Source organism: Numenius arquata, chromosome 10, assembly GCF_964106895.1.
Source record: "Numenius arquata chromosome 10, bNumArq3.hap1.1, whole genome shotgun sequence".
NCBI classification, from domain to species: Eukaryota; Metazoa; Chordata; class Aves; order Charadriiformes; family Scolopacidae; genus Numenius; species Numenius arquata.
In genome coordinates this window covers 25,353,205-25,366,182 of record NC_133585.1, presented here as the reverse complement: position 1 = coordinate 25,366,182, position 12,978 = coordinate 25,353,205, and the positions used below count along the sequence as shown (strand labels likewise).

The 12,978-nt window shown below is 41.4% G+C and overlaps 1 protein-coding gene across 1 annotated transcript in view; it reads right to left on the bottom strand.

Annotated features, from left to right (window-relative positions):
- WDFY3 (WD repeat and FYVE domain containing 3) overlaps window positions 1–12,978 on the bottom strand; it is a 129,759-nt gene that overhangs the window by 100,022 nt on the left and 16,759 nt on the right. Inside the window, exons 3-7 of the mRNA XM_074154371.1 lie at window positions 11,481–11,590; window positions 10,283–10,444; window positions 8,263–8,455; window positions 4,940–5,126; window positions 1,382–1,548 (exon numbers count right to left, since the gene is read on the bottom strand). Of these exons, the coding sequence (XP_074010472.1) occupies window positions 1,382–1,548; window positions 4,940–5,126; window positions 8,263–8,455; window positions 10,283–10,444; window positions 11,481–11,590 (819 nt within the window). The remainder of the gene's footprint in view (window positions 1–1,381; window positions 1,549–4,939; window positions 5,127–8,262; window positions 8,456–10,282; window positions 10,445–11,480; window positions 11,591–12,978) is intronic.

Here is a 12,978-nt window from a genome sequence, read left to right as displayed (position 1 = left end):
AAGACAACTTGCCAATGTAATGAAAAGCAGGTAAAAGGAAATGAGAGATGTCGTGGCAAATACCAGAAAATTAAATAAAAGAATTCCTTTGGAGATCACAATAGGCCATGGTTCTCTCATGTTATTGTATCAGAAAAGCTAATTAGCTTAAGCAAAAATTAGTATGTTATTATCAAAACATGGAGAAATTAAGCTCTGAGTGTGACCATCACCTTCTTTCTCTATTTAGTGCAAAGGGAAAACAATTCCCATGAACAATGAATTCTCTCAATACCAGATAAAGGAAGTCATTGTCCAAGGAACCTAGATATACAAAAGAGACAGTGAAAGTAAATCCATTAGCCTATAAATCTATAAATGTAACCCTATCACAAAATTTTTTCTTGTATCCCTAATAATACTAAATTCCATAAAAGGGCCAAGTAACAAACTAGCTCCATGGTTGCTATTAAATTCCAAGCTCCTTATTTGCACAGAAGACATATCTGAGTTTTAAACTTATACACAGGATGTGAAAAACAAGGTTTTTTTATAAAACCCTTTCTCCCCTCAGACTTCCTCAACCTTATCTCCAGATCATAATTGACTGTGGTTGCAAGCACACCACAGATTTCACCACTCTGTGAACACTGGTGATGAAACAACAGTTTGCAGCTCACAACTTACTCCTGCCTAAGCTGACAACAGCTAACTGAAACCAAACCTGGCACACACCAAAAAAAAAAACCCAAAAAAACCAAACCAAACCCACAAAACCAGAAAACCAAAACACCCCCCAAAAACCCCAACCCTCCCAAAAAAACAAAAAATCCAGCACAGCCTTTCATATCACTGGAAGCACTGGAATGGGCTGACCGGGGAAGTGGTTGAGGCACCATCCCTGGAAGTTTTCAAAAGACGGGTTGACATAGTGCTTAGTGACACGGTTTAGTAATGGGGGGTGGCGGGGTGGTTTGTATTGTTTTCTTTTGGTTTTTTATTGGAATTAGGTTGATGGTTGGACTAGATGATCTTAAAGGTCCCTTCCAACCTAGACGATTCAGTGATTCTATGATCAGTTCAGCAAAAGCAGCTTAAAACACCATAACTCAAAACAGTGCATCTCTCCATTATGATAACCTCTTAAAATGTCCACACAGAAATTGTCAGCTTTGCAGTGACAGATGTTTGACTCAGCCTTTAGTCCTCAAGTACAAAAATCCTACACTTTCTTCTTTGGGTGCCAACCCCATCAAAGAACCTTTGAGAGCAACTGAACTAAGTATTTGATGTGCAATCCTAGTAAAAGAACCTAGACTCAATTACAAATAGTTTGTGCAGTGTACAGGTTCTCCGTATTTTGTTGTTTACATTTAAAAAAAACAAAAAACCCAAAACTCACCTTTGCCTGCAGGCTGTGGGACTGCAAATCCAGGGAGTAGGAAAGGTACTCCAGTGGTAACACCAGCTGGCTTTAATTCATTGACACCATACGTTGTTAAGGAAGTTATCAAATTCACTAAGTCCTTCAAAGCATCCTTAGATTCAGCCTCTTTCGCCTGTTCTAATCTAAAGAAAATACAATAGATCAAGTTAGCAGCACTAGTTTATTTCAAATCACTTCAAAAAGATAGCTCTTCCATTTTACTCTATTAATTTAGAGATCACACTTTTACTGTCCTGTTCCTACGGTATTTTACATGTTCTCTGATCATATTTCACACCATTCAGTCAAGCATTATTGAATTTATGAGAGCATATATTATTTGCCAAAGAAATTCACCTCATAAATCTTTCCTTGAGCTCAATAGTCTGCTAAAAAGCAGGACAGTCAAGAAAATTACTTTTAAAATCCTCTTACAAACATGAAGCTATTGGATAGGAAAATACCTATATACTCTGTCATTAAATAAATCCATAATTAACTTGCTAGATTATATCTGCCATCAAGTTAATACTTTATGCTAATGAAATGGTATCTTGGTAGAAGCCTAACACTTAGAAGCACACAATGAAACATCTTCATTAGAACTGCAGACCCTTACCTTTGAACACAAGAGGAGGGAAATGCTAACATCCCATTCCAACGCACCATCGGACCAAACCCTAAAATCTGACTCTGAACCTAGAACAATCCTAATTTTCCTTCTGTTTCACCAAAAATTAAACCACGTTTAATTGCTTACTAACTCTGTAGTCTCTACAGATCTCGGGAGAAAGCTGTGGATCAAAATCTCCTATTGACTTAACGCAATGCGAGCTATATTTTTCTTCTTGCTGACAAGTAATCATGGGAGCCCTTAGAAGCAGCTCATTCTGCATCCTCCCACCTGGGAGGATGCAGAATGAGACGCCCAGTGTCCAGTTCTGGGCTCCCCAGTTCAAGAGAGACAGGGAACTACTGGAGAGAGTCCAGCGTAGGGCAACTAAGATGATGAAGGGATTAGAGATGCTCTAATTCGGAGGAAAGGCTGAGAGAGCTGGGACTCTTCAGCCTGGAGAAGAGAAGGCTGAGGGGAGACCTTATCTATGTTTACAAGTACCTAAAGGGTGGGTTGAAGGAGGATGGAGCTGGACTCTTTTCAGTGGTTCCCAGTGATAGGACGAGGGGCAACGGGCACAAACTGGAACATGGGAAGTTCCATTCAAATATGAGGAAAAACTTCTTTCTGGTGAGGGTGCCAGAGCCCTGGAACAGGCTGCCCAGGGAGGGTGTGGAGTCCCCTTCCCTGGAGATCTTCAAGCCCCGCCTGGATGCAGTCCTGAGTGATGTGCTCTGGGCAATCCTGCTTTAGCAGGGGAGTTGGACTGGATGATCTCTAGAGGTCCCTTCCAACTGACAATTCCATGATCTTCCTCTCAGTTGGACGTGTGGCTGAATCTCCTTCAAAGAGTCATTATAGAAGCACTTAGCCAACCTAGTGCCATTCCACTAATGCTCTACACGCCCTGCCCTTTCCCACCATCAAGCTGAAATTACACACTCACTCCCTTTGGTCCTCACAGACCTCCTGCAACTTATTAATTCACCTTCTTCACATGTCTTTCAGCACTACCAACTCCAAAGCCTTTCTTCTTCGCAGCTTGATGCCCAGTGTCCAGATTTCATACCCCCACATGACAGTCAGCTCCACAACAGTGCCATAGAGCCGAACAAGTCTCTGTCGGTAAGTTTTAGCCAAAACATGCCCAGGGAGAACACACTACTGTTGTTCATCACTGACCGATACATAGACTTGCCCAAGTTGATAATTTTTTTCAAACAAATTACATTTTGATTTGAAGATCAAATAAACTAAAACTTGAAACAGCAAACAACAGCCATCCAAACAGCAGTCACATTTTGAACCATCTTCCATCTCCTCTACAATACACAAATTGTTAACGCACACACCATGCAGAGTGCACGGTTCACCTCATCCCAGGCATTTCTCCAAGAATCTCAGCAATTTTTCTAGAGTCACCCCGGGAAGAAGTGAGGATAATGCATTCCTACACTTTTAACTTTTACTGATGTCAACTGAAAAAACCAGGTGCTCTCCTCCTTCAATCAGACATGCAAACCTCTAGTCTTCCTGTATCTATGTCGGGAATCCCCCATTCTTCGATTTAAAGGATGAGCAAGCTCAGGAGGGAGTCTGTTTAAAACACTTGATCTACAGAGGGTCGCTTTTGTACCGAAAAAGAAATTGCTAATGACAGCGCGTTCCCCTCAAATTCCACCTTAACTGTGGCTGAGAGTTTCTGGAGAAACTGAGTTTGAATTACATTGATTTGAATGAATGCGTTAGTAAATACAACATGCTCAAAACCACCATTCATACTACAAGAACAATAACAATTCTTTAAAGAGTGCTTAAAAGATAATTTCTTAATAATTTTAATTATTAATTAATCTCTGATTAAGAATGTCAAATGCCATGTCTATGTCTCGTATCCATTTAAAACAAAAAACAACCCAAAACCACACTATGTTGTAGAAAATTTAGTTAAAATATTTGGGTGCCAAAACCTAACATCTTAGCACCCAAAATGAATAACTTGAAGAGGGAGAAAGAGGAAGAAAGAGGGAGATAACATTAACACTTTTCATTAATGGCCATTACAGCACTGTTTCTAAGCATCTTTGATCCAAGCATACTTCCTAAGGTGTACATTCATAGACATCATTTCCCAGTTTGTCTTAGATTTCTAAAACATACGTATATGTTTTATACACGCTTAAGCATGCTTCTTCAGAACTTCATAGCCAAACAAAGAACACAGACTGACCACAGATTTTACACAAATAATGCAGCAGACACTAATGTGCTGAGAAAGAAAAGAATGAAGTTTCTTTCATGGAAAGAAATAAAAATCATGGATGGATCAAACATCCACGTTTTGTTTGGGCAAACATTTTCATTACCATATTTTGTGATGCATTAGCAGGTTACCAGTACCTTTAATAAAAAATACAAATTAAAAAAATACATATACACCGATTGCCTAGTAGCATGAGAGTTCTCTCCAGTGCTCTGGTATTAGAATTTATGTACAAAAATGTCTCTTCAATACTAAGTAGCATGCACCACATTTACTTACATGATTTTGCACTATGACAGTATGTTAGAACACAAAAAAACCTCCAATCAAACCCAAAAATCACCAGTTGCAGTCAAATTTTTATTTTCTGAATTCTTTCTGAATTTTCAGTACCGGTTGTTTTTAAGCATCTGGTTTCTGTATGTGCTAAGAAAGATTTAGTAATAAACCAACACCGATGAATAAAAAGTTAAACAATGTAGTTTCATAAATGGAGAGAAGCACATAATTTCATGTTTTGGTCCTAATACCTTCATTGCATAATAACCTATAGTCACTTATTTATTCAAACCTATTCACCTATTCTTTATTAAGAAACCTTTTCAGAAAAAGCTCACAGCGATCTGTCTGCATTCCTTCAAGTACTTTTGCATACCTGAGGAGGAGGTCACAGAGGAAGTTGTATCCTTGCCATATCCTAAAATCATCCAACAATGTTTGGGATACATCACTGGAGTCTTTGAGAAAACAAGAAAGTCCAGCAAACATCTCAACTATTTCTAGGGGAGAAAGGTCATCAGACTGCTGCATGTTCTGAACACACGTGGACAAACATTCCTTTTCTGAAAAGAATCGCAATTAAGAAATTTAGAATTTTACTGACATTAATCACAGCAAGAAGCATAACTGATACAAGAATCATGGCAATAAGGTAACTGTTAACTATCTCTTATCATACAACATTTAATATCACAGAGCACTTGAAGATGAGTAGGATTCTCAAATGGCTTTGGATCTGAACCCTAACCTCTTTTTGTCAATCCTCTCCTCCCATTTATAATCTTTACTCTTGTAGGGAGGAGACTGTATAGACAAATACTGGTTTTTGCCTTAGAAGTTTGACCAGATAACTCAGTAGAACAAAAAGACATGTATGGCAACTGTAAACAATTCTAAAACAACATATTTTTCTTTTAAAACACGAAGTTATACCAAGTTTTCTTACGCTACTCTTTGGCTAGCCTATTTGCTTGCCTGACAAATCTTGATGAAAGAGAGGCAGCTCGTCTCATCCTGCAGACTCCTGCAACGCTCCATCAGTACGCTGCTCAGTTGCAAAAAGCCTTCTCAAATCTACAGCCAGATTTTAGGTTGCACTCCTGTTTTGAAGATGCTTCCTTGAATTATCTGCTATTTTAACTTCACGTGTATGTGCGAGACAAGCGCAGATCTTTCCAGCTAGACTGGTAACAAAATTTCTCAGATACCAAATCAAAGCATAAGATAGTGAAAGCATGCTCCTTTGCATATGATAACATGCCTTAGCTTTTTTCCTGACTATGAGATAAGTCTCTCGACAGATGTTGGTATCTCTTAAGTCAGGTTCATTTTTTTATCAGTAAGTGAGAGGGAATGCCGGCTGGTTTTCTTTTTAAGAATTTATTTCACTTTTTAAAGAACCTAGAATATCTTCTGATGTGCCAGCCTCACTCCTCTGTGGATCAAGCCCACAGAGAAGCGATAATGGTAGTAGCTGCGATATGCCACAGTCAAAACTCGGTTATTTTCTTTGTTGCGCTTGATAATGTTTTCACATATACACATGCACCTGCTACACTCATCAAAAACCCACCAGAAGGCTGCTAAAGATGCAGGCAAAACACCTATTGCCTTTCAGGTCCTATGTGAAAATACTGAAGTGCTGACTATTCTGTGCTTCCAAGGGATACTGTACATTCGCATCTTTCTGACTGGAACTGGAGACATGCTGCTAGCACAAGAAAAAACACAGACTGAAATTTTCTGTGAAGTATGTGGGAGCAGGGGTGACGTATTTCATAAGCTGTCAAAATGATGATTTTGTGGAGCTTTTTAACTACTTGCTTTCCAGGGTGCAAGGAAACTGTGGGTTTCTTTTTTTTCCAGTAGGTGTACACTGCTAAAATGTATGATAAGAACGTTAGTTCACTTCAGCAGTCATTCCAATTTAAAAACTACAAATGCTTCTGTGTGGTCCTACAGTCTAAAAGCCCTAAATATAATATTAAAAACAGATTCTACCGAATTTCCTACCTCAAATCCTACATACCCAAACATCATTGCAGTTTTATATTAATGCAACAGGAGCACTTCATGTGCAAAACTGCTCCTGGGCAGCTAATATCCTCTCCAACAACAGTTAGCATCTCGCTTGCTCTCAAACTCTTGGTCATGAACCAGCTTGGCAAGCAGACCGTAACCAGTCCCTTGTAAAGATACATGATGAATAAAGTACTACTTATATTAGTTACCAAAATCTGTAACCAGCTACAGAAATACCCCTGTACACTACAGTCTCCATGCCTGAAAGAGTCAGGATGCTACTTGTCTCAAAAAAGGAGAGGAGATAAAATGGAATGATTCTGGCTGGTCATTCGGTGGCTGGCAGGCTGGATTAAGGCCATGAGATGATTTTATTCTGGCCTTTGAGAATGCACAAAACCTGCAATTTGTAAGCTGTATGGCAAGGTGGGGAAGACAAGGGCCCGGCAGAAGAAACGCAGGCTGGCTGAATGGTCAGCAGTCAGTCAGCCAACAGGGAAAACGCAGGGGCTGCAAACCCACCCAGCAGCCAGGCTCTTCCCAGCTGTGTCCCAAAATCTCTGCACTTGGTTGTGACACAGGCTCTAGGACAGGCTACATTTAAGTTTCCTAGGAGCACCAGTACTGAGACCGCCTCCTTTGTGCATAGGCATGGGTCTGAGCCAAGCGAAGGAGAGCGTCCCTGGGACAGGCCATAGGGACAACATCCTTGGGTTGAGGACCCCACAGGGAAGCTGGGCTGGACCACAGGGGAGGAAGCCAGTTGGCTGCTCCGTCAATCAGCACTTGAAGGTTCACACTCAAATGTTTCTGTGCCCATACACCATGCTCCCTCAAGCATTTCCTAGTGCCTGCAATACACAGGTTTTGCTGTTATCAGGGTATGCCACCCCCGATGTCCTGGATAACGGAGAGCCCATTGCAAGTCAGTGACAGTCTCACCCAGCCCCCTCCTGCAAAAGCAAGATGTCTGGGATAAGGAATCTTCTCCCAGCATACCCAAATTAGCCCTTCTCAGTTTGCGTAACACACCAGTATTTACTACGGGGCAGCAGCCTCCATGGGCTTCTAATAGCTCGAACCATGTCACCAGAACATATGGAGCTGGTTCTTCTTCCTGCAGCCTCCTCAGACATCTCTACACTTTTATTGCCAGTTAGAGTGGTACCCGGAGAAGCAGCTGTAAACTGGACACGGATAGCTTGCCTTGTGCCTCTACAAGGGGCTGCTGCTGCCAATTCAAGTGCAGGGCTGAAAACAACTAACTCCTGTTAAGAATTCATGCTCGCAGCCAGAATTACAAACTTACACATCTTCCCAGTGAATATTTTTCAATACAGGCAGTTACTGATGTTACCAAAAGCCTTTCCTTCTGGTCATCACAAAGTCTACACCAAAAGATATGGGGAAATTCTATCCTCCAACGTTAAGTTAAAATGTGGATAAGGCAGACTCAGCTACAAACACCTCTCTCACTGAACAAGTGCTCTGAAATTTTACCTATATATAAATACTCACATGTCCAAACAAAAATCCTGGAAGCTTTTCTTGATCTATTATTTTTGTGTCTATTTCCTAGAAACTATCCTAGAAATTATCCTAGAATTATCCTAGAAAACTATCAAAGAACAACAACAGCAAAAATCTCAATAATTAATACTGGATAAGGACACATACCATGAATATATTTCACTACATTGACACTAAGGCCATGACGTGATATGGTCATTAGTACTTCCCCTGCACTCTTCCTCCAAGGCAGATTATAGGGAGGGCACCATGAGGTTATTGCACTGAATAGAAGCTGGAGATCATCCTTTTGGGCCAGTTCTTCCGCCGGGGACACGAAACTGCACAATTTTACTAGGATCTGAAATAATAAGTCATTAAACACCTAGCATTAATACCCTCATCATTGCTATTTTTGCCCAAACTTAGTAAAATGTGAAATATTCTTCCATTTAGCATATACATTGAAAAAGGTAATGCACTGTTTTCCCTTTGTTTCTCCAATTTGAATTGAAGACAAGGTTATTCAACCCATGATCGTTTCAAGTCCCACTTCAGTTTAAAATGACTAGCAAAAGATTAGCAGCAGAGTTTAAATCTTTTAGGCTGACACGGCATATTTGTATGGATACCAGGTTATTCCATTCTTGGAGAATCTGCCAGTTACCTAATTTACAGGTCTAAATGCTGCAGTGAGGCAGAGGCTTTGCGCAGCAAACTGTTGCGTCCCTTCCTAACGCAGGAAGAAGGCTACTGATGGGTGGTTGGCAGAGCTGCATCCATAACATCTTGGCCAAATGAAAACGGCCAAAACAGTGCGGCAGGAAAGGCTGCAGCAACACTGTAGACCTACCTGGATAACTGGCACCTGGATCTGAATTTTCAGGTTACCATAAACAAGACAAAACACAGCCGTGCAACCAAAGTTCCTATGTTGCACTCCCTTTTCTGCATGTTTTGAGGACATCCGATGTCCGTTTTGTTTCTTGTGCAGGAAAAGCTGAGGCTCCCTCTGAGAAAACCAGAGGAAGACTTCACAAGGCTGTCTGCATCTGGAGGAGGATGTTTGGAAGCTATCTGAAACCTCACCCATTCCCGCCAGCCCATTGGAGAGCACCACTTAACAGCCCTTCAAGATGGGCAGAAAAAGAGCTGAGTGGTAAGTTACTGGTGGGAAACCTATGAAGTAATGTTGATCATTCATTAACTCTGCTGCCTGAAACACAGCAAAGCGATTTCTGAAAGACAGCTCACAGCACATCATGATTGCTGCTTTTGGAAGCCAGCCTGGAGCACTAAGACAAAAAAAGAGGCAAATGGGTATGTTCTCATACAGTGACTGTTACTAGGCAGACATTGTGGCTAGTAATTGCGGGAATAAGGCTCATCTTTATTTCTGCAGTGCAAGTACCGAAAAGCCTCTCAAATGTTACACTGACAAATCTTAGCACTGTCTTCAAATCCCTGAAGGGTATGATTGCTGATAGACCTCTATGGTTTTGCACACGTGGCTATATTGCATACAATAACCCTACACAGAGATGCATCCAATTTGCGCATGGAAACTGTTAGCATGACCATTGGCCCCTTTCTAACAGTAACTGTCAGTTCCTTCTAACAGTTTCATCGGGCGAATGTATGGGAATTTCTTTGCAAGATCTCCCAACTGAAACTTCAGAACGCAGGAGCAGGCCAGATGGAGCCCCCGGTCTCCCTGGGAAATCTGAGGGATAACTGTAATAGTAACTGCAGGCTCAGACGGTTCCCATATTTAAAGTATTTGTTTCCATATTCATGGTTTATTTCCATAATTAAAGGGGAAATGGCATATGTTAAATTAATTCAAAGATTATTATCAATTCTAACGGTTTTTACTATGTCTATTTCAACGAACAATGGCCAAAGGTACCAAAGACTAGGACCAGTTAGATTAAAACAGAATAGGCAACCTGTTGCTCCTTTTAAGCAGCTGTGCAGAAGAGTTGCGTGCATTTTTTTGGAGGAGAGATTTGCCAAGGACAAAAACCACAGGAGGAGTGGAAATGTAACCTCAACTGTGGTTGCAGGAAAGTTTGCAAAGAATCAAGGAAGAGAAAAACCTGGTTCAAGAGAAAAGTTTCCGGACTTGTCTCACACAAAGCGTTTTCATTCCTCTTGCAAATTCCATGACCTACTTTACCTTTCTTACCTGTACAAAGACTTTCTGTAGTAGCGCTCGGCGCTCTGCGAGAGGTAGTTCATTCTGTGCTCCTCCAACTACCTCAGGCACATGTGGAAGGTCAAAAAACAGATATAGACATTTAACAAGTGTGGAAGGCACTGACATTGTAGTCATGCAGTCCACAGTTTTCTGGGGAGAAAGAAAACAGCAAAAAAAACAGTTCAGCATATTACTATATTCAAAAAGTCACGCTTCTGTAATGCAGTTGACTCAAATGCTGTTTCTTCCTTTCTCACACCTTTGGTGGGGCGTTCACGTGGCAGTATAGATTCACCATCTATTCTTAAATGCCTACCTAAACAGTAACATTAAAAATTGGATCATAATTTATTTACATGACAACAGCATTTAACAGCCACAGTTTGGAGCAATCACCGCACAGGACAGAAACAAAAGCTGACAGTCTCTGCCAACAGAAGCTTACAAGTTAATTACAAGACCTTCAGCCAAGCCCTCATTAGCTATCTATTCTCTGTAGCAGTAAAAATGGGAGTGGGAGGAGGACTATTCAATTTATACTCTCACTTGGCATGAAGGTATAAGCGGGCATAAGGAGCAAGGTAGTAGAAAATATGAAAGCATCAGTGGGAAGAAAAGACAAATTGGGGTGGAGGCTGGCAACACACTAAACACAGATAACACGATGTGCTGAATTACAAAGGCAGATTAGAGCAGAAAGAACAAACCACGCAGCTGTTCAGTACATTGCCAGAGACTGGCTCTTTGATGGAGGGCACCACCAAAAGCAGAGGCAGTAAAGATTCATGATATCACCCACTCATCACTGCTGTTGGCTTCTCTTTTCACAACTGCTGCTGCCCTCTTTGAATGGGGGAGCCCAAGTTCAAGTGATTTAGGTGCTGTATGTGACACGCATCTCATGGAGCACTAAGCAGCAGCATGCAAGATAAGACTTTGGGAAACAATAAAAGTTGTGTGCATAATTAAAGAGAACACATTAAAGTTCCAAAATTATTTTCTTAGGCAACTGAAACCACGAGGAGATAAAGCAGAAGTTCTGTGGCAGTGTAACAGAAAAAGGATCTTAACACAGAAAGCAGAACATCGTTACATCTTTTAATGTGTGTTCATGCAGCTTGTTATTTTATTGCTTTTGTCTCTCCCACCCCACAATTTATTTTTAGCCTTGCCGTTTAAGACTAACCTGTCCTGACGAAGCTAGTAAATTGATTGTGGTGAGCAGCATCCAACCTCTACTTGCTTCTTCACTTTGATTGACCTCCAGAAACTGGACTATGGCACGACTTGCAGCCTCTGCAGGGGAACAGTTTTTTAAAAAAAGCAGTAAGAATTCAATCTGACAAGTCTGCAGAAGGAAACACATCCTCTCAGCAGCCCTGAGTGCTGAGCACGAATTCACCTCTGCAGCGCTACGTGAAAAATGTAGGCTTAGGCCTACACTCTCCAGACACACATTCCAGTCTTACACACACACTTGGCTTTGACACTAGCAAGGCTGCAAAAAGTACTTTTTTAGGTCATGCATCACCCTTTAAAACAGCCGACAGATTTTAGTAACATGCAGCATGTTTGAGTATTTTGGCTTGATCAACTACAACATACTCTTTTTCCAGAGACATGAAGTCACCATCACTTAGCGGTCCCAGTGGGAAAAGATGATATTCAGTCTCTGAAAAAAAAGCGCTTCACTGAAACAACAGCACAGAGGACGATGGGAAAAGACCGGAGGGAAGGAGAGGTGTAGAAAGACAAAAGGAATAAAAAAAAAAGAAACAAAAAGTAAAATTAAGACCAAGGTCAGCAATTATGACATCCCCACCCTAGTTTTTCTGGAAAATGAAAACTCTAACAATTTACAGCTAATTCTTACGATCCAGGTACCACTTCTGGAACCAGATGCTATTCTGTATCAGTCAGAGCCAAAGATAAACATTCAGCCCAGTAAACAAGTTACCAGCCTCAGTAAATAAATCAGCAGAAAATGCAATCCTATTTCACTGCTGTCTAAATACACACTTCTGTTAAGAAATCTGTAATGCCAGTCATGACGACGACTGTCCATTACCCTCAAGGGAAATGCAAAAAAAAAATAAAATCATTTTTCATTAATAACTGCGTATCAATCATCTTCAATGCTTTTACTGTCAACTAGGACAGAAAAGGAAGGTGCATAATGCAGTGAGGTGGATTGAGAGCTGGCTGTGTGACAGAACTCAGAGGGTTGTAGTTAATGGAGCAGGGTCAAGTTGGAGGCCTGTAACCAGCGGTGTCCCCCAGGGTTCAATACTTCATCCAGTTTCGTTCAACATATTCATCAATGACCTGGACAAGGGGACAGAGTGTATCCTCAGCAAGTTCGCTGATGATACCAAACTGGGAGGGCTGGCTGACACTCAGAGGGCTGTGCCACCATCCAGTGTGACCTGGACAGGCTGGAGAGCTGGGAAGAGAGGAATCTCGTGAGGTTCAACAAGGGCACGTGCAGGGTCCTGCACCTGGGGAGGAAGAACCCCAGGCACCAATATAGGTTAGGGGTGGATCTTCTGGAAAGCTCTACTGAGGAGAAGGATCTGGGGGTCTTGGTGGATAGCCAGCTTTCCATGAGCCAGCAATGTGCCCTTGTTGCCAAGAGGGCCAATGGGATCCTGGGCTGCATAGGGAAGAGTGTGGCCAGTAGGTGG